This window comes from Scyliorhinus torazame, chromosome 4, assembly GCF_047496885.1.
Source record: "Scyliorhinus torazame isolate Kashiwa2021f chromosome 4, sScyTor2.1, whole genome shotgun sequence".
NCBI classification, from domain to species: domain Eukaryota; kingdom Metazoa; phylum Chordata; class Chondrichthyes; order Carcharhiniformes; family Scyliorhinidae; genus Scyliorhinus; species Scyliorhinus torazame.
This window is the reverse complement of record NC_092710.1, coordinates 7777725-7798898: the sequence shown is the minus strand read 5'-3', so window position 1 is coordinate 7798898 and position 21174 is coordinate 7777725. Positions and strand designations below refer to the sequence as shown.

General features: G+C 55.2%; 1 protein-coding gene across 1 annotated transcript; it reads left to right on the top strand.

The window, feature by feature from the left end:
* The first annotated feature begins 1934 nt into the window (after nucleotides 1–1934).
* LOC140410110 (rho-related GTP-binding protein RhoF-like) lies at nucleotides 1935–14972 on the top strand. Its single transcript, XM_072498052.1, has 5 exons — nucleotides 1935–2288; nucleotides 4399–4486; nucleotides 9383–9492; nucleotides 11126–11260; nucleotides 14165–14972. The coding sequence occupies exons 1-5, from the start codon at nucleotides 2049–2051 to the stop codon at nucleotides 14330–14332; spliced, it is 741 nt and encodes a 246-aa protein (XP_072354153.1). The 5' UTR covers nucleotides 1935–2048; the 3' UTR covers nucleotides 14333–14972.
* Nucleotides 14973–21174: the final 6202 nt, after the last annotated feature.

The following is a 21174-nucleotide window of genomic DNA, read 5'->3' as shown; positions in this document are numbered from 1 at the left end:
GTTGTGGCTGGCGGGGGTTACAGAGGGTGGGGTGTGTGTTGTGGCTGGGGAGGGTTACAGAGGGTAGGGTGTGTGTTGTGGCTGGGGAGGGTTACAGAGGGTGGGGTGTGTGTCGTGGCTGGCGGGGGTTACAGAGGGTGGGGTGTGTGTTGTGGCTGGCGGGGGTTACAGAGGGTGAGGTGTGTGTTGTGGCTGGCGGGGGTTACAGAGGGTGGGGTGTGTGTTGTGGCTGGCGGGGGTTACAGAGGGTGGGGGGGGTGTTGTGGCTGGTGGGGGTTACAGAGGGTGGGGGGGGTGTTGTGGCTGGGGAGGGTTACAGAGGGTGGGGAGTGTGATGTGGCTGGCGGGGGTTACAGAGGGTGGGGAGTGTGTTGTGGCTGGCGGGGGTTACAGAGGGTGGGGTGTGTGTTGTGGCTGGCGGGGGTTACAGAGGGTGGGGGGGGTGTTGTGGCTGGGGAGGGTTACAGAGGGTGGGGTGTGTGTTGTGGCTGGCGGGGGTTACAGAGGGTGGGGAGTGTGTTGTGGCTGGGGAGGGTTACAGAGGGTGGGGGGGGTGTTGTGGCTGGGGAGGGTTACAGAGGGTGGGGTGTGTGTTGTGGCTGGCGGGGGTTACAGAGGGTGGGGGGGGTGTTGTGGCTGGGGAGGGTTTCAGAGGGTGGGGTGTGTGTTGTGGCTGGCGGGGGTTACAGAGGGTGGGGTGTGTGTTGTGGCTGGCGGGGGTTACAGAGGGTGGGGAGTGTGATGTGGCTGGCGGGGGTTACAGAGGGTGGGGTGTGTGTTGTGGCTGGCGGGGGTTACAGAGGGTGGGGTGTGTGTTGTGGCTGGCGGGGGTTACAGAGGGTGGGGGGGGTGTTGTGGCTGGCGGGGTTTACAGAGGGTGGGGTGTGTGTTGTGGCTGGGGAGGGTTACAGAGGGTGGGGAGTGTGATGTGGCTGGCGGGGGTTACAGAGGGTGGGGTGTGTGTCGTGGCTGGGGAGGGTTACAGAGGGTGGGGAGTGTGATGTGGCTGGCGGGGGTTACAGAGGGTGGGGTGTGTGTTGTGGCTGGCGGGGGTTACAGAGGGTGGGGAGTGTGTTGTGGCTGGCGGGGGTTACAGAGGGTGGGGAGTGTGATGTGGCTGGCGGGGGTTACAGAGGGTGGGGGGGTGTTGTGGCTGGCGGGGGTTACAGAGGGTGGGGTGTGTGTTGTGGCTGGGGAGGGTTACAGAGGGTGGGGTGTGTGATGTGGCTGGCGGGGGTTACAGAGGGTGGGGAGTGTGATGTGGCTGGCGGGGGTTACAGAGGGTGGGGAGTGTGATGTGGCTGGCGGGGGTTACAGAGGGTGGGGAGTGTGTTGTGGCTGGGGAGGGTTACAGAGGGTGGGGTGTGTGTTGTGGCTGGCGGGGGTTACAGAGGGTGGGGTGTGTGTTGTGGCTGGGGAGGGTTACAGAGGGTGGGGTGTGTGATGTGGCTGGCGGGGGTTACAGAGGGTGGGGAGTGTGATGTGGCTGGCGGGGGTTACAGAGGGTGGGGAGTGTGATGTGGCTGGCGGGGGTTACAGAGGGTGGGGTGTGTGTTGTGGCTGGCGGGGGTTACAGAGGGTGGGGAGTGTGTTGTGGCTGGCGGGGGTTACCGAGGGTGGGGAGTGTGTTGTGGCTGGCGGGGGTTACAGAGGGTGGGGTGTGTGTTGTGGCTGGCGGGGGTTACAGAGGGTGGGGAGTGTGTTGTGGCTGGGGAGGGTTACAGAGGGTGGGGAGTGTGTTGTGGCTGGGGAGGGTTACAGAGGGTGGGGAGTGTGATGTGGCTGGCGGGGGTTACAGAGGGTGGGGAGTGTGTTGTGGCTGGCGGGGGTTACAGAGGGTGGGGAGTGTGTTGTGGCTGGCGGGGGTTACAGAGGGTGGGGAGTACACTGGAGGTATCTGAATGGTCTCTGCCTATTTCAGTTCCCGGTTGGGAGTTGGCTGTGCGATGGTTAAGACAGAAGGATGCCTGAGGGAGGTGGAGGTGTGGGCCGGTTCGGATTGTGTCCCCTCCCACACAGCTGATTATAAAGGCTGTTAGCTTGAGGGGATGTGTTTGCAGATCGGGGACGGAAGGCTGTCCTCACTCTCGTTCTCTCTCTCTCGTTCTGTCGCCCTCCGGTGCAGACTATCTCAGACGGCTCCCCCGTTGCCCCCCCTGCACACCCTCTTCCTGTTCAACATGCAGCAGCGCCACAACCGCCAGGCTCTGAAGATGGTTATCGTTGGCGATGAATGCTGCGGCAAGACCTGCCTGCAGAGCGTCTTCACCATGGGACACTGCCCCGAGGTAAGATCACACTCCACACCCACCCTCGCTTCCCCGTTACCCCGGAATCCTGCGCCACCTCCTCACTCCTCCCCGCGAGACGCTCCCAGAGCCCAGGGTCACCTCGTGTCGAAGCAGAAATTCACTTAGAGCCTCCAGCAACGGATCATGGTCCTCATACAGCGCAGCAGGGGACCATTCAGTCCACCCACCCTGCGCCATCCCTTTTGAGACTTTGATCCAATTAATCCCCCTCCCCGTATCTGTGTAAATGTTTCACCTTTCTCTGTCCAACCCGTCCCCCTCGTGATTGTGAAACCTCGATTCAATCGCCTCCTTAATCTCCATTCAGTCCATCGACCCTGCGCCCAGGGAGTGGGATTCTCCCTCAGCGGGATTCTCCGTCAGCGGGATTCTCCGTCAGCGGGATTCTCCGTCAGCGGGATTCTCCCTCAGCGGGATTCTCCATGAGTGGGATTCTCCATGAGTGGGATTCTCCGTCAGCGGGATTCTCCTTCAGCGGGATTCTCCGTCAGCGGGATTCTCCCCCCCACGGGATTCTCCGTCAGCGGGATTCTCCATGAGTGGGATTCTCCATGAGTGGGATTCTCCGTCAGCGGGATTCTCCGTCAGTGGGATTCTCCGTCAGCGGGATTCTCCCTCAGCGGGATTCTCCATGAGTGGGATTCTCCATGAGTGGGATTCTCCGTCAGCGGGATTCTCCGTCAGTGGGATTCTCCGTCAGCGGGATTCTCCCTCAGCGGGATTCTCCATGAGTGGGATTCTCCATGAGTGGGATTCTCCGTCAGCGGGATTCTCCGTCAGTGGGATTCTCCGTCAGCGGGATTCTCCCCCCCACGGGATTCTCCGTCAGCGGGATTCTCCGTCAGCGGGATTCTCCTTCAGCGGGATTCTCCGTCAGCGGGATTCTCCGTCAGCGGGATTCTCCCTCAGCGGGATTCTCCCTCAGCGGGATTCTCCATGAGTGGGATTCTCCATGAGTGGGATTCTCCGTCAGCGGGATTCTCCGTCAGTGGGATTCTCCGTCAGCGGGATTCTCCCTCAGCGGGATTCTCCATGAGTGGGATTCTCCATGAGTGGGATTCTCCGTCAGCGGGATTCTCCGTCAGTGGGATTCTCCGTCAGCGGGATTCTCCCTCAGCGGGATTCTCCATGAGTGGGATTCTCCATGAGTGGGATTCTCCGTCAGCGGGATTCTCCGTCAGTGGGATTCTCCGTCAGCGGGATTCTCCCCCCCACGGGATTCTCCGTCAGCGGGATTCTCCGTCAGCGGGATTCTCCGTCAGCGGGATTCTCCTTCAGCGGGATTCTCCGTCAGCGGGATTCTCCTTCAGCGGGATTCTCCGTCAGCGGGATTCTCCCTCAGCGGGACTCTCCGTCAGCGGGATTCTCCGTCAGCGGGATTCTCCGTCGGCGGGATTCTCCGTCGGCGGGATTCTCCGTCGGCGGGATTCTCCGTCAGCGGGATTCTCTGTCAGCGGGATTCTCCGTCAGTGGGATTCTCTGTCAGCGGGATTCTCTGTCAGCGGGATTCTCCCCCCCCGCGGGATTCTCCCCCAACGGGATTCTCCGTCAGCGGGATTCTCCTTCAGCGGGATTCTCCGTCAGCGGGATTCTCCTTCAGCGGGATTCTCCGTCAGTGGGATTCTCTGTCAGCGGGATTCTCTGTCAGCGGGATTCTCCGTCAGCGGGATTCTCCGTCAGCGGGATTCTCCGTCAGCGGGATTCTCCTTCAGCGGGATTCTCCGTCAGCGGGATTCTCCTTCAGCGGGATTCTCCGTCAGTGGGATTCTCTGTCAGCGGGATTCTCCGTCAGCGGGATTCTCCCCCCCGCGGGATTCTCCGTCAGCGGGATTCTCCGTCAGCGGGATTCTCCGTCAGGGGGATTCTCCCCCCCGCGGGATTCTCCGTCAGCGGGATTCTCCGTCAGCGGGATTCTCCGTCAGGGGGATTCTCCCCCCCGCGGGATTCTCCCCCAACGGGATTCTCCGTCAGCGGGATTCTCCGTGAGCGGGATCCTCTGTCAGCGGGAGAGAGAGACAGAGAGAGAAACTCATATCTCGTCACTCCTGTCTATGTCACTAACGTTCTGTATTCTCCTTTCTTCCAGATCTATGTTCCCACAGTCTCGGATATTTTCTCAGCCCACCTCAATTGTGGGAGCTTTCTGATGGAGGTCGACCTGTGGGATACAGCAGGTCAGTGAGGAGAATACCTTTATATAGAATCAGGGGGCTGGAGAAGGGGCTGAATGGGGTGTCCTCCTGTTCCTGTGTAACAGGCTGGAGAAGGGGCTGAATGGGGCCTCCTCCTGTTCCTGTGTAACAGGCTGGAGAAGGGGCTGAATGGGGCCTCCTCCTGTTCCTGTGTAACGGGCTGTAAAAGGGGCTGAATGGGGCCTCCTCCTGTTCCTGTGTAACAGGCTGGAGAAGGGGCTGAATGGGGCCGCCTCCTGTTCCTGTGTAACAGGCTTGAGAAGGGGCTGAATGGGGCCTCCTCCTGTTCCTGTGTAACGGGCTGGAGAAGAGGCTGAATGGGGCCTCCTCCTGTTCCTGTGTAACAGGCTGGAGAAGTGGCTGAATGGGGCCTCCTCCTGTTCCTGTGTAACAGGCTGGAGATTGGGCTGAATGGGGCCTCCTCCTGTTCCTGTGTAACAGGCTTGAGAAGGGGCTGAATGGGGCCTCCTCCTGTTCCAGTGTAACAGGCTGGAGAAGGGGATGAATGGGGTCTCCTCCTGTTCCTGTGTAACAGGCTGGAGAAGGGGCTGAATGGGGCCTCCTCCTGTTCCTGTGTAACGGGCTGGAGAAGGGGCTGAATGGGGCCTCCTCCTGTTCCTGTGTAACAGGCTGGAGAAGGGTCTGAATGGGGCCGCCTCCTGTTCCTGTGTAACAGGCTGGAAAAGGGGCTGAATGGGGCCTCCTCCTGTTCCTGTGTAACAGGCTGGAGAAGGGGCTGAATGGGGACTCCTCCTGTTCCTGTGTAACGGGCTGTAGAAGGGGCTGAATGGGGCCTCCTGTTCCTGTGTAACAGGCTGGAGAAGGAGCTGAATGGGGCCTCCTCCTGTTCCTGTGTAACAGGCTGGAGAAGGGGCTGAATGGGGCCTCCTCCTGTTCCTGTGTAACGGGCTGGAGAAGGGGCTGAATGGGGCCTCCTCCTGTTCCTGTGTAACAGGCTGGAGAAGGGGCTGAATGGGGACTCCTCCTGTTCCTGTGTAACAGGCTGGAAAAGGGGCTGAATGGGGCCTCCTCCTGTTCCTGTGTAACGGGCTGTAGAAGGGGCTGAATGGGGCCTCCTGTTCCTGTGTAACGGGCTGTAGAAGGGGCTGAATGGGGCCTCCTGTTCCTGTGTAACGGGCTGGAGAAGGAGCTGAATGGGGCCTCCTCCTGTTCCTGTGTAACAGGCTTGAGAAGGGGCTGAATGGGGCCTCCTCCTGTTCCAGTGTAACAGGCTGGAGAAGGGACTGAATGGGGCCTCCTCCTGTTCCTGTGTAACAGGCTGGAAAAGGGGCTGAATGGGGCCTCCTCCTGTTCCAGTGTAACAGGCTAGAGAAGGGGCTGATTGGGGCCTCCTCCTGTTCCAGTGTAACAGGCTGGAGAAGGGGCTGAATGGGGCCTCCTCCTGTTCCTGTGTAACGGGCTGGAGAAGGGGCTGAATGGGGCCTCCTCCTGTTCCTGTGTAACGGGCTGGAGAAGGGGCTGAATGGGGCCTCCTCCTGTTCCTGTGTAACAGGCTGGAGAAGGGGCTGAATGGGGCCTCCTCCTGTTCCTGTGTAACAGGCTGGAGAAGGGGCTGAATGGGGCCTCCTCCTGTTCCTGTGTAACAGGCTGGAGAAGGGGCTGAATGGGGACTCCTCCTGTTCCTGTGTAACAGGCTGGAGAAGGGGCTGAATGGGGCCTCCTCCTGTTCCTGTGTAACAGGCTGGAGAAGGGGCTGAATGGGGCCTCCTCCTGTTCCTGTGTAACAGGCTGGAGAAGGGGCTGAATGGGGCCTCCTCCTGTTCCTGTGTAACAGGCTGGAGAAGGGGCTGAATGGGGCCTCCTCCTGTTCCTGTGTAACAGGCTGGAGAAGGGGCTGAATGGGGCCTCCTCCTGTTCCTGTGTAACAGGCTGGGGAAGGGGCTGAATGGGGCCTCCTCCTGTTCCTGTGTAACAGGCTGGAGAAGGGGCTGAATGGGGCCTCCTCCTGTTCCTGTGTAACAGGCTGGAGAAGGGGCTGAATGGGGCCTCCTCCTGTTCCTGTGTAACAGGCTGGAGAAGGGGCTGAATGGGGCCTCCTCCTGTTCCTGTGTAACAGGCTGGGGAAGGGGCTGAATGGGGCCTCCTCCTGTTCCTGTGTAACAGGCTGGAGAAGGGGCTGAATGGGGCCTCCTCCTGTTCCTGTGTAACAGGTTGGAGAAGGGGCTGAATGGGGCCTCCTCCTGTTCCTGTGTAACAGGCTGGAGAAGGGGCTGAATGGGGCCTCCTGCTCCTGTGTAACAGGCTGGGGAAGGGGCTGAATGGGGCCTCCTCCTGTTCCTGTGTAACAGGCTGGGGAAGGGGCTGAATGGGGCCTCCTCCTGTTCCTGTGTAACAGGCTGGAGAAGGGGCTGAATGGGGCCTCCTCCTGTTCCTGTGTAACTGGCTGGAGAAGGGGCTGAATGGGCCTCCTCCTGTTCCTGTGTAACAGGCTGGAGAAAGGGCTGAATGGGGCCTCCTCCTGTTCCTGTGTAACGGGATGGAGAAGGGGCTGAATGGGGCCTCCTCCTGTTCCTGTGTAACGGGCTGGAGAAGGGGCTGAATGGGGCCTCCTCCTGTTCCTGTGTAACAGGCTGGAGAAGGGGCTGAATGGGCCTCCTCCTGTTCCTGTGTAACGGGCTGGAGAAGGGGCTGAATGGGGCCTCCTCCTGTTCCTGTGTAACAGGCTGGAGAAGGGGCTGAATGGGGCCTCCTCCTGTTCCTGTGTAACGGGCTGGAGAAGGGGCTGAACGGGGCCTCCTCCTGTTCCTGTGTAACGGGCTGGAGAAGGGGCTGAATGGGGCCTCCTCCTGTTCCTGTGTAACAGGCTGGAGAAGGGGCTGAATGGAGCCTCCTCCTGTTCCTGGTAACGGGCTGGAGAAGGGGCTGAACGGGGCCTCCTCCTGTTCCTGGGTAACAGGCTGGAGAAGGGGCTGAATGGGGCCTCCTCCTGTTCCTGGGTAACAGGCTGGGGAAGGGGCTGAATGGGGCCTCCTGTTCCTGTGTAACAGGCTGGAGAAGGGGCTGAATGGGGCCTCCTCCTGTTCCTGTGTAACGGGCTGGAGAAGGGGCTGAATGGGGCCTCCTGTTCCTGTGTAACAGGCTGGAGAAGGGGCTGAATGGGGCCCCCTCCTGTTCCTGTGTAACAGGCTTGAGAAGGGGCTGAATGGAGCCTCCTCCTGTTCCTGTGTAACGGGCTGGAGAAGGGGCTGAATGGGCCTCCTCCTGTTCCTGTGTAACGGGCTGGAGAAGGGGCTGAATGGGGCCTCCTCCTGTTCCTGTGTAACAGGCTGGAGAAGGGGCTGAATGGGGCCTCCTCCGGTTCCTGTGTAACAGGCTGGAGAAGGGGCTGAATGGGGCCTCCTCCTGTTCCTGTGTAACGGGCTGGAGAAGGGGCTGAATGGGGACTCCTCCTGTTCCTGTGTAACAGGCTGGAGAAGGGGCTGAATGGGGCCTCCTCCTGTTCCTGTGTAACGGGCTGGAGAAGGGGCTGAATGGGGCCTCCTGTTCCTGTGTAACGGGCTGGAGAAGGGGCTGAATGGGGCCTCCTCCTGTTCCTGTGTAACAGGCTGGAGAAGGGACTGAATGAGGCCTCCTCCTGTTCCTGTGTAACAGGCTGGAGAAGGGGCTGAATGGGGCCTCCTCCTGTTCCTGTGTAACAGGCTGGAGAAGGGGCTGAATGGGGCCTCCTCCTGTTCCTGTGTAACGGGCTGGAGAAGGGGCTGAATGGGGCCTCCTCCTGTTCCTGTGTAACGGGCTGGAGAAGGGGCTGAATGGGGCCTCCTCCTGTTCCTGTGTAACAGGCTGGAGAAGGGGCTGAATGGGCCTCCTCCTGTTCCTGTGTAACGGGCTGGAGAAGGGGCTGAATGGGGCCTCCTCCTGTTCCTGTGTAACAGGCTGGAGAAGGGGCTGAATGGGGCCTCCTCCTGTTCCTGTGTAACGGGCTGGAGAAGGGGCTGAACGGGGCCTCCTCCTGTTCCTGTGTAACGGGCTGGAGAAGGGGCTGAATGGGGCCTCCTCCTGTTCCTGTGTAACAGGCTGGAGAAGGGGCTGAATGGAGCCTCCTCCTGTTCCTGGTAACGGGCTGGAGAAGGGGCTGAACGGGGCCTCCTCCTGTTCCTGGGTAACAGGCTGGAGAAGGGGCTGAATGGGGCCTCCTCCTGTTCCTGGGTAACAGGCTGGGGAAGGGGCTGAATGGGGCCTCCTGTTCCTGTGTAACAGGCTGGAGAAGGGGCTGAATGGGGCCTCCTCCTGTTCCTGTGTAACGGGCTGGAGAAGGGGCTGAATGGGGCCTCCTGTTCCTGTGTAACAGGCTGGAGAAGGGGCTGAATGGGGCCCCCTCCTGTTCCTGTGTAACAGGCTTGAGAAGGGGCTGAATGGAGCCTCCTCCTGTTCCTGTGTAACAGGCTGGAGAAGGGGCTGAATGGGGCCCCCTCCTGTTCCTGTGTAACAGGCTTGAGAAGGGGCTGAATGAGGCCTCCTCCTGTTCCTGTGTAACAGGCTGGAGAAGGGGCTGAATGGGGCCTCCTCCTGTTCCTGTGTAACGGGCTGGAGAAGGGGCTGAATGAGGCCTCCTCCTGTTCCTGTGTAACAGGCTGGAGAAGGGGCTGAATGGGGCCTCCTCCTGTTCCTGTGTAACGGGCTGGAGAAGGGGCTGAATGGGGCCTCCTCCTGTTCCTGTGTAACGGGCTGGAGAAGGGGCTGAATGGGGCCTCCTCCTGTTCCTGTGTAACGGGCTGGAGAAGGGGCTGAACGGGGCCTCCTCCTGTTGAAGTTTCAGTGGTCAGAGATTGATTCTGCCCCACCAGACATGTTTATAAGGAATCTGATAGATCTTCCTCTCGTTCCCAATCTGAATTCGAATTGTTCTTCACGATTCAGGTGCACAGGAGTACGACCGGCTCCGCCCCCTCTGCTACCAAGGGGCCAGTGTGGTGCTCATTTGTTACGATGTCGTAAACCCAACCAGCTTTCAACATGTGCTAAGCAGAGTAAGTCAAAGGATATCTTACATTTCACCGGACAGAGTGGCTGAATGGTCTCGGGAGCGAGTGAGCATTGAGTGAACCTGCTTCAGTACTCAGGCCGCAGTGTCAGAGGGTCAGTACTGAGGGAGTGCCGCACTGTCAGGGGGTCAGTACTGAGGGAGTGCCGCACTGTCAGAGGGTCAGTACTGAGGGAGTGCCGCACTGTCAGAGGGTCAGTACTGAGGGAGTGCTGCACTGTCAGAGGGTCAGTACTGAGGGAGTGCTGCACTGTCAGAGGGTCAGTACTGAGGGAGTGCCGCACTGTCAGAGGGTCAGTACTGAGGGAGTGCTGCACTGTCAGAGGGTCAGTACTGAGGGAGTGCTGCACTGTCAGAGGGTCAGTACTGAGGGAGTGCTGCACTGTCAGAGGGTCAGTACTGAGGGAGTGCCGCACTGTCAGAGGGTCAGTAGTGAGGGAGTGCTGCACTGTCAGAGGGTCAGTACTGAGGGAGTGCGGCACTGTCAGAGGGTCAGTACTGAGGGAGTGCCGCACTGTCAGAGGGTCAGTACTGAGGGAGTGCCGCACTGTCAGAGGGTCAGTACTGAGGGAGTGCCGCACTGTCAGAGGGTCAGTACTGAGGGAGTGCTGCACTGTCAGAGGGTCAGTACTGAGGGAGTGCTGCACTGTCAGAGGGTCAGTACTGAGGGAGTGCTGCACTGTCAGACGGTCAGTACTGAGGTAGTGCCGCACTGTCAGAGGGTCAGTACTGAGGGAGTGCTGCACTGTCAGAGGGTCAGTACTGAGGTCGTGCCGTACTGTCAGAGGGTCAGTACTGAGGGAGTGCTGCACTGTCAGAGGGTCAGTACTGAGGGAGTGCCGCACTGTCAGAGAGTCAGTACTGAGGGAGTGCTGCACTGTCAGAGGGTCAGTACTGAGGGAGTGCTGCACTGTCAGAGGGTCAGTAATGAGGGAGCGCCGCACTGTCAGAGTGTCAGTACTGAGGGAGTGCTGCACTGTCAGAGGGTCAGTACTGAGGGAGTGCCGCACTGTCAGAGGGTCAGTACTGAGGGAGTGCCGCACTGTCAGAGAGTCAGTAATGAGGGAGCGCCGCACTGTCAGAGTGTCAGTACTGAGGGAGTGCTGCACTGTCAGAGGGTCAGTACTGAGGGAGTGCCGCACTGTCAGAGGGTCAGTACTGAGGGAGTGCCGCACTGTCAGAGAGTCAGTAATGAGGGAGCGCCGCACTGTCAGAGGGTCAGTACTGAGGGAGTGCTGCACTGTCAGAGGGTCAGTACTGAGGGAGTGCTGCACTGTCAGAGGGTCAGTACTGAGGGAGTGCCGCACTGTCAGAGGGTCAGTACTGAGGGAGTGCTGCACTGTCAGAGGGTCAGTACTGAGGGAGTGCTGCACTGTCAGAGGGTCAGTACTGAGGTAGTGCTGCACTGTCAGAGGGTCAGTACTGAGGGAGTGCTGCACTGTCAGAGGGTCAGTACTGAGGGAATGCTGCACTGTCAGAGGGTCAGTACTGAGGGAGTGCTGCACTGTCAGAGGGTCAGTACTGAGGGAGTGCTGCACTGTCAGAGGGTCAGTACTGAGGGAGTGCTGCTCTTCCGAATGGTCCTTACATTTATCTGCCTGTTGTTTTGTCTTCATCAGTGGTTTCCTGAGGTTCGTCAACGTTGCCCCGGGATTCCTATCATCCTTGTTGCCTGCAAGACAGATTTACGTATGAACAAAATCTGCCAACGGAGACTTAGCCGAGAGTGTCTGGAGGCTGTCACCTATAACCAGGTCAGCACCGAGGAACAGACTCACCCAGCTCGGAAATCACTGACACCAACACTCCCTCCAACAGCAAACCCTCCCTCCCGGTGTCTGCGGAAACCCTGGGTTAGAGAGAGAGGGGAAATCAGCCAGGGTTCCTGCTCCTGATCACTGTCCAGTGATCCCTGGGTTAGAGAGAGAGAGGGGAAATCAGCCAGGGTTCCTGCTCCTGATCACTGTCCGGTGATCCCTGTGTTAGAGAGAGAGAGGGGAAATCAGCCAGGGCTCCTGCTCCTGATCACTGTCCAGTGATCCCTGGGTTAGAGAGAGGGGGGAAATCAGCCAGGGTTCCTGCTCCTGATCACTGTCCAGTGATCTCTGGGTTAGAGAGAGAGGGGAAATCAGCCAGGGTTCCTGCTCCTGATCACTGTCCAGTGATCCCTGGGTTAGAGAGAGAGAGGGGAAATCAGCCAGGGTTCCTGCTCCTGATCACTGTCCAGTGACCCCTGGGTTAGAGAGAGAGAGGGGAAATCAGCCAGGGTTCCTGCTCCTGATCACTGTCCAGTGATCCCTGGGTAAGAGAGAGAGGGGAAATCAGCCAGGGTTCCTGCTCCTGATCACTGTCCAGTGATCCCTGGGTTAGAGAGAGAGAGGGGAAATCAGCCAGGGTTCCTGCTCCTGATCACTGTCCAGTGATCCCTGGGTTAGAGAGAGAGAGGAAATCAGCCAGGGTTCCTGCTCCTGATCACTGTCCAGTGATCCCTGGGCGAGAGAGAGAGAGGAAATCAGCCAGGGTTCCTGCTCCTGATCACTGTCCAGTGATCCCTGGGTTAGAGAGAGGGAAAATCAGCCAGGGTTCCTGCTCCTGATCACTGTCCAGTGATCCCTGGGCGAGAGAGAGAGAGGAAATCAGCCAGGGTTCCTGCTCCTGATCACTGTCCAGTGATCCCTGGGTTAGAGAGAGGGGAAATCAGCCAGGGTTCCAGCTCCTGATCACTGTCCAGTGATCCCTGGGTTAGAGTGAGAGAGGGGAAATCAGCCAGGGTTCCTGCTCCTGATCACTGTCCAGTGATCCCTGGGTTAGAGAGAGAGAGGGGAAATCAGCCAGGGTTCCTGCTCCTGATCACTGTCCGGTGATCCCTGGGTTAGAGAGAGAGAAGGGAAATCAGCCAGGGTTCCTGCTCCTGATCACTGTCCAGTGATCCCTGGGTTAGAGAGAGAGAGGGGAAATCAGCCAGGGTTCCTGCTCCTGATCACTGTCCGGTGATCCCTGTGTTAGAGAGAGAGAGGGGAAATCAGCCAGGGCTCCTGCTCCTGATCACTGTCCAGTGATCCCTGGGTTAGAGAGAGGGGGGAAATCAGCCAGGGTTCCTGCTCCTGATCACTGTCCAGTGATCTCTGGGTTAGAGAGAGAGGGGAAATCAGCCAGGGTTCCTGCTCCTGATCACTGTCCAGTGATCCCTGGGTTAGAGAGAGAGAGGGGAAATCAGCCAGGGTTCCTGCTCCTGATCACTGTCCAGTGACCCCTGGGTTAGAGAGAGAGAGGGGAAATCAGCCAGGGTTCCTGCTCCTGATCACTGTCCAGTGATCCCTGGGTAAGAGAGAGAGGGGAAATCAGCCAGGGTTCCTGCTCCTGATCACTGTCCAGTGATCCCTGGGTTAGAGAGAGAGAGGGGAAATCAGCCAGGGTTCCTGCTCCTGATCACTGTCCAGTGATCCCTGGGTTAGAGAGAGAGAGGAAATCAGCCAGGGTTCCTGCTCCTGATCACTGTCCAGTGATCCCTGGGCGAGAGAGGGAGAGGAAATCAGCCAGGGTTCCTGCTCCTGATCACTGTCCTGTGATCCCTGGGTTAGAGAGAGAGGGGGGAGAAATCAGCCAGGGTTCCTGCTCCTGATCACTGTCCAGTGATCCCTGGGTTAGAGAGAGGGAAAATCAGCCAGGGTTCCTGCTGCTGATCACTGTCCAGTGATCCCTGGGTTAGAGAGAGAGAGGGGAAATCAGCCAGGGTTCCTGCTCCTGATCACTGTCCAGTGACCCCTGGGTTAGAGAGAGAGAGGGGAAATCAGCCAGGGTTCCTGCTCCTGATCACTGTCCAGTGATCCCTGGGTTAGAGAGAGAGGGGAAATCAGCCAGGGTTCCTGCTCCTGATCACTGTCCAGTGATCCCTGGGTTAGAGAGAGAGGGGAAATCAGCCAGGGTTCCTGCTCCTGATCACTGTCCAGTGATCCCTGGGTTAGAGAGAGAGGGGAAATCAGCCAGGGTTCCTGCTCCTGATCACTGTCCAGTGATCCCTGGGTTAGAGAGAGGGAAAATCAGCCAGGGTTCCTGCTCCTGATCACTGTCCAGTGATCCCTGGGTTAGAGAGAGAGGGGAAATCAGCCAGGGTTCCTGCTCCTGATCCCTGTCCAGTGATCCCTGGGTTAGAGAGAGAGAGGGGAAAATCAGCCAGGGTTCCTGCTCCTGATCACTGTCCAGTGATCCCTGGGTTAGAGAGAGAGGGGAAATCAGCCAGGGTTCCTGCTCCTGATCACTGTCCAGTGACCCCTGGGTTAGAGAGAGAGAGGGGAAATCAGCCAGGGTTCCTGCTCCTGATCACTGTCCAGTGATCCCTGGGTTAGAGCGAGAGAGGAAATCAGCCAGGGTTCCTGCTCCTGATCACTGTCCGGTGATCCCTGGGTTAGAGAGAGAGGGGAAATCAGCCAGGGTTCCTGCTCCTGATCACTGTCCAGTGATCCCTGGGTTAGAGAGAGAGAGGGGAAATCAGCCAGGGTTCCTGCTCCTGATCACTGTCCAGTGATCCCTGGGTTAGAGAGAGAGAGGGGAAATCAGCCAGGGTTCCTGCTCCTGATCACTGTCCAGTGATCCCTGGGTTGTGGGGCAGTGCGGGCTCGATGTGTCAGTTAAATGATGTTCACCATCTTGGGTTCCAGGGGCTGACCGTGGCTCACCAGATGCGGGCATCCGGCTTTCTGGAATGTTCTGCCAAGCTGAACGAGAAGGTGGAGGAGACCTTCAGCAAGGCAGCCCTGGCCGCCAGCAGCAGCTGCAACAGGTCGAGGAAGAGTAGGAGTGGCAGGAGGGGCTGCCTAGTGTCGTAGCAACATGCCCAGCTACTGCCAGTCCGATCATCTTCGAAAAGGCCCCCTGCAGCCTCGTATGGAACTTCCTGCATGGAGAGAGGGCGAGGCTGGGCCCCCACCGTTGTGGCTCGCTACCTCAGGCGACAACCAGGCCTCCTGTACTCGCTCGGCCCATGTGAGGGAGTTAGACCCCGACCGTAGATTCTGGACAGGCCCAGGCTCTCGGCCTACCGTGCTGGTTTAGCCTGATACCAAAGTTGCGGCGCCGAGCCCCTTCGATAACCCAATGGAGCAGGAAACACCCAGGCTTACGGCCTAGCGCTGATTGCACTGAAACCCAGCACGTCCGGTGTGTCGGCTCCCAAGCACACACACACACAGCAGAAAAGCAGAAACATTCGGAGGAACGGGAGCGAGATTCTGATGCTAGCGGACTACGGAAACCTCATCCACTTTCTGGTGTCGGCGTATTCAGGAAGAGTTCTGAGAGACTCGCATCGAGAAGCGACTGGAAACATTGTGACTGGTCACAGAGCCCTCGGAGCTCGGGTTCATTAACGTCACACATTGAACTGACATGACAGAATGTAACGTGTTCGACGTGAGGCCTTGTGATTCGTTTTCTCACAGACTGGACTCAATAAAGAGCATTTCTCAACGTTTTAATTTCTGCTTCCAAATCCCTCGGCCTGTGTTTTACACAAAGGAGTTTGCAATACCCCCATTTCAGGCCCAAGGTGTAGAGAGCTGCACAGGGCCCGTTCAGCCCATCGGACCTGGTCCGCCAACCCCACTTTTGGCCCTCTTCCCCCGCTCACCCCTTCATTCCCTCAGTGTCCTTAAACCGCTGAGTGATGAAAGGTCCTCTAATCGCAGGCCAAGCCGATGTCCGAAGAGCCTCCCCTCCCCCGCCTGTTTACCGCCCCGTTTGAGGGAGCCCAGGCAGGGGGAGAGAGTCTGCCCTCGTCAAGACCCTTCAGAGTCGGCGGCGTCTCAATGAGATCCCCTCTCATTCTTTTGAAACTCCAGGGAACAGAGATCCCCCATTAGGGAAGTGGAAAATTGAAGAGCGGAGGCGATGAGAGAGTGCGAGTAGAGGCTGGCAGCGAACCTAGGCCAAGGCCGGCGCCGGAGTGATTTCCCACCCAAAATCTTTGGCTACTTTGATGGCAGAGCTGGAGAGATTTTTGGGAAGCAAGGTGAGGGGCGAAAGGTCATCGAGGGGTAGGCGGCGCCCCGATTTGAGGTCACTATCAGATCCGCCAGGATCTTCATTAATTGGCGGGAGAGTTGCACGAGGCAGTGTTGTCCATCCCTGCGCCTACTTTGCACGGTCCATCGCAGAGGCAGTGGTCACATTTCTTCACTGCTCCTCAGAGTCAGGGGCCGGTGGCAAAGGGCTGGGAACTGCGAGTGACACAAGTCTTGTTCACAAACAGGATCGAGAGATCAGCCCATGTCCTGCAGGCCCGTCAGATTTCGGCCGGATATCATTGTATGATAGAATCCGAGAAACCCGACAGTACACAGGGAGCCCATTCGGCCCATCTAGTCTGCACCGACCCTTGAAAGAGCATCCCACCAGGCCCACTCCCCAGCCATATCCCCCTAACCCAGCAAACCCACCTAAACGTTTGGACACGAAGGGACAATTTAACACGGCCAATCCACCTAACCTGTACATCTTTGGACACTGAGGGACAATTTAACACGGCCAATCCACCTAACCTGCACATCTTTGGTCACTAAGGGACAATTTAACACGGCCAATCCACCTAACCTGTACATCTTTGGACACTAAGGGACAATTTAACACGGCCAATCCACCTAACCTGCACATCTTTGGACACTAAGGGACAATTTAACACGGCCAATCTACCTAACCTGTACATCTTTGGACACTAAGGGACAATTTAACACGGTCAATCCACCTAACCTGTACATCTTTGGACACTAAGGGACAATTTAACACGGCCAATCCACCTAACCTGTACATCTTTGGACACTAAGGGACAATTTCACACGGCCAATCCACCTAACCTGTACATCTTTGGACACTAAAGGACAATTTAACACGGCCAATCCACCTAACCTGTACATGTTTGGACATTAAGGGACAATTTCACACGGCCAATCCACCTAACCTGCACATCTTTGGACACTAAGGGACAATTTAACACGGCCAATCCACCTAACCTGTACATCTTTGAACACGAAAGGACAATTTAACACGGCCAATCCACCTAACCTGTACATCTTTGGACACTAAGGGACAATTTAACACGGCCAATCCACCTAACCTGCACATCTTTGGACACTAAGGGACAATTTAACACGGCCAATCCACCTAACCTGTACATCTTTGGACACTAAGGGACAATTTAACACTGCCAATCCACCTAACCTGTACATCTTTGGACACTAAGGGACAATTTAGCACGGCCAATCCACCTAACCTGCACATCTTTGGACACCAAGGGACAATTTCACACGGCCAATCCACCTAACCTGTACATCTTTGGACACTAAGGGACAATTTAACACGGCCAATCCACCTAACCTGTACATCTTTGGACACTAAGGGACAATTTAACACGGCCAATCCACCTAACCTGTACATCTTTGGACACTAAGGGACAATTTAACACGGCCAATCCACCTAACCTGCACATCTTTGGACACTAAGGGACAATTTCACACGGCCAATCCACCAAACTGTACATCTTTGGACACTAAAGGAAAATTTAACACGGCCAATCCACCTAACCTGTACATCTTTGGACACTAAGGGACAATTTAACACGGCCAATCCACCTAACCTGTACATCTTTGGACACTAAGGGACAATTTAACACGGCCAATCCACCTAACCTGTACATCTTTGGACACTAAGGGACAATTTAACACGGCCAATCCACCTAACCTGTACATCTTTGGACACTAAGGGACAATTTAACACGGCCAATCCACCTAACCTGTACATCTTTGGACACTAAGGGACAATTTCACACGGCCAATCCACCTAACCTGTACATCTTTGGACATTAAGGGACAATTTCACACGGCCAATCCACCTAACCTGCACATCTTTGGACACTAAGGGATAATTTACACGGCCAATCCACCTAACCTGTACATCTTTGGACACGAAGGGACAGTTTAACACAGCCAATCCACCTAACCTGCACACCTTTGGACACAAAGGGGTAATTTAACACGGCCAATCCACCTAACATGCACATCTTTGAACACTAAGGGACAAATTAACACGGCCAATCCACCTAACCTGTACATCTTTGAATACAAAGGGACAATTTAACATGGTCAATCCACGTAACCTGTACACCTTTGTACAGTAAGGGACAATTTACCACGGCCAATCCACCTAGCCTGCACATCTTTGGACACTAAGGGACAATTTAACACGGCCAATTCACCTAACCTGCACATCAAAGGACACTAAGGGACAATTTAACATGGTCAATCCACATAACCTGTACACCTTTGGACACTATGGGACAATTTAACACGGCCAATCCACCTAACAGGCACATCTTTGGACACTAAGGGACAATTTAACACGGCCAATTCACCTAACCTGCACATCAAAGGACACTAAGGGACAATTTAACATGGTCAATCCACATAACCTGTACACCTTTGGACACTAAGGGACAATTTAACACGGCCAATCCACCTAACAGGCACATCTTTGGACACTAAGGGACAATTTTACATGGCTAATCCACCTAACCTGTACATCTTTGGACACTAAGGGACAATTTAACACGGCCAATCCACCTAACCTGCACATCTTTGGACGCTAAGGGACAATTTACACCGCGAATCCACCTAACCTGTACATCTTTGGACACTAAGGGACAATTTATCACGTCCAAACCACCTAACCTGTACACCTTTGAACACTAAGGGACAATTTAACAAGGCCAATCCATCTAAACTGTTCATCTTTGGACAATAAGGGACAATTTAACACGGCCAATCCACCTAACCTGTACATCTTTGGACACTAAGGGGCAATTTAACATGGTCAATCCACTTAACCTGTACATCTTTGGACACTAAAGGACAATTTAACATGGCCAATCCACCTAACCTGTACATCTTTGGACACTATGGGACAATTTAACACGGCCAATCCACCTAACCTGTACATCTTTGGACACTAAGGGACAATTTAACATGGCCAATCCACCTAACCTGCACATCTTTGGACACTAAGGGACAATTTAACATGGTCAATCCACTTAACCTGCACATCTTTGGACACTAAGGGACAATTTAACACGTCCAATCCACCAAACCTGTACATCTTTGGACGCTAAAGGATAATTTACACGGCCAATCCACCTAACCTATACATCTTTGGACACGAAGGGACAATTTAACACGGCCAATCCACCTAACCTGTACATCTTTGGACACAAAGGGATAATTTAACACGGCCAATCCACCGAACCTGCACATCTTGGAACACTAAGGGACAAATTAACACGGCCAATCCACCTAACCTGTACATCTTTGGACACTAAGGGACAATTTAACACGGCCAACCCACCTAACCTGCACATCTTTGGACACTAAGGGACAATTTAACACGGCCAACCCACCTAACCTGCACATCTTTGGACACTAAGGGACAATTTAACACGGCGAATCCACCTAATCTGTACGTCCTTGGACTGCGGGAGGAAACCAGAGCACCCGGAGGAAACAGATGGCGAGAAAGTGCAAACTCCTCACAGACAGTGACCCAAGCCAGGGAGCAAACCCCGGTCCCTGGTACTGAAAGGCAGTAGTGCTAACCACTGTGCTGCCTCTAGTTTGGGGCAGGTTACTTTGGGAACATTTTGAACTATGACGAGGATGGTGGTGAGCCTCGAAACGCCATTGGTTGGTGGATTGGGTGGACAAGGGACAGAGGGAGTTCAATGCAGGGAAGTGTAAAATGACCTAATTTGATGGGGTGGATATGGAGGGACAATATGAATATAGTAATCACCTGTCTAAAGTTGATGCAGTAGCTTGGGGTCTATGGGCCAAAATCATTGAAGGAGGCGAGACAGGTTGCGAGAGAGCAGTAACATCATTGATTCTGAGGCGAGGACCCTAGAACGTCATAGAACATAGAACAATACAGCGCAGTACAGGCCCTTCGGCCCACGATGTTGCACCGAAACAAAAGCCATCTAACCTACACTATGCCATTATCATCCATATGTTTATCCAATAAACTTTTAAATGCCCTCAATGTTGGCGAGTTCACTACTGTAGCAGGTAGGGCATTCCACGGCCTCACTACTCTTTGCGTAAAGAACCTACCTCTGTCCTATATCTATTACCCCTCAGTTTAAAGTTATGTCACCTCGTGCCAGCCATATCCATCCGCGGGAGAAGGCTCTCACTGTCCACCCTATCCAACCCCCTGATCATTTTGTATGCCTCTATTAAGTCTCCTCTTAACCTTCTTCTCTCCAACGAAAACAACCTCAAGTCCATCAGCCTTTCCTCATAAGATTTTCCCTCCATACCAGGCAACATCCTGGTAAATCTCCTCTGCACCCACTCCAAAGCCTCCACGTCCTTCCTATAATGCGGTGACCAGAACTGTACGCAATACTCCAAATGCGGCCGTACCAGAGTTCTGTACAGCTGCAACATGACCTCCCGACTCCGGAACTCAATCCCTCTACCAATAAAGGCCAACACTCCATAGGCCTTCTTCACAACCCTATCAAGCTGGGTGGCAACTTTCAGGGATCTATGTACATGGACACCTAGATCCCTCTGCTCATCCACACTTTCAAGAACTTTACCATTAGCCAAATATTCCGCATTCCTGTTATTCCTTCCAAAGTGAATCACCTCACACTTCTCTACATTAAACTCCATTTGCCACCTCTCAGCCCAGCTCTGCAGCTTATCTATATCCTTCTGTAACCTGCTACATCCTTCCACACTATCGACAACACCACCGACTTTAGTATCGTCTGCAAATTTACTCACCCACCCTTCTAGTGTCATATAGAACACTACGATGATATGAGGCGTGAGTTGGCTATGATGGATTAGGGAATATTAAACGGATGCCAGTGGATAGACAATGGCAAACATTCAAGGTGCATATCGAGGAACTGCTACAATTGTCTGACACAAAAGCAAAAGGGGGTAAGAGGGCCAATCCATGGCGTACAAAGGAAATTAGAGATAGTATCCGATCCAAGGAAGAAGCATACAGATTGGACAAGAAAAACAACAGGTCAGAGGTTTGGGAGCTGTTTAGAATTCAGCAAGGAAGGGCAAAGGGATTGATTAAGAAGGGGAAAATAGAGTATGAGAAGAAGCTGGCAGGGAACATAAAAAACTGACTGTAAAAGTTTCTGGAGGTACGTGAAGAGAAAAAGATTGGTGAAGATAAATGTAGGTCCCTTACTGTCAGAAACAGGGGAATTTGTAACGGGGACAAAGAAATGGCTGAGCAACTAAATATGTACTTTGGTTCTGTCTTCACAAATGAGGACACAAATCAGATACCAGAAATGTTGGGGAACGCAGGGTTTAGTGAGAGGGAGGAACTGAGGGAGATCAATATTATTAGGGAAATGATATTGGGGAAATTGATGGGATTGAAGGTGGATAAATCCCCAGGGCCTAAGAATCTACATCCCAGAGTGCTTAAGGAGGTAGCTCTGGAAATAGATGCTTTGATGGTCATCTTCCAGGATTCTCTCGACTCTGGAACTGTCCCTGCAGATTGGAGGGTAGCTAATGTAACTCCACTATTTAAATAGGGAGGTAGAGAGAAAACAGGGAGTTATAGACCAGTGAGTCTGACGTCG

Coding starts and splice junctions, on each gene's coding strand:
- LOC140410110 (XM_072498052.1), top strand. CDS start 2,049: ATGTGTTTGCAGATCGGGGACGGAAGGCTGTCCTCACTCTCGTTCTCT. Junction 9,493..11,125: donor TTCAACATGTGCTAAGCAGA/GTAAGTCAAAGG, acceptor TGTCTTCATCAG/TGGTTTCCTGAGGTTCGTCA. Junction 11,261..14,164: donor AGGCTGTCACCTATAACCAG/GTCAGCACCGAG, acceptor CTTGGGTTCCAG/GGGCTGACCGTGGCTCACCA.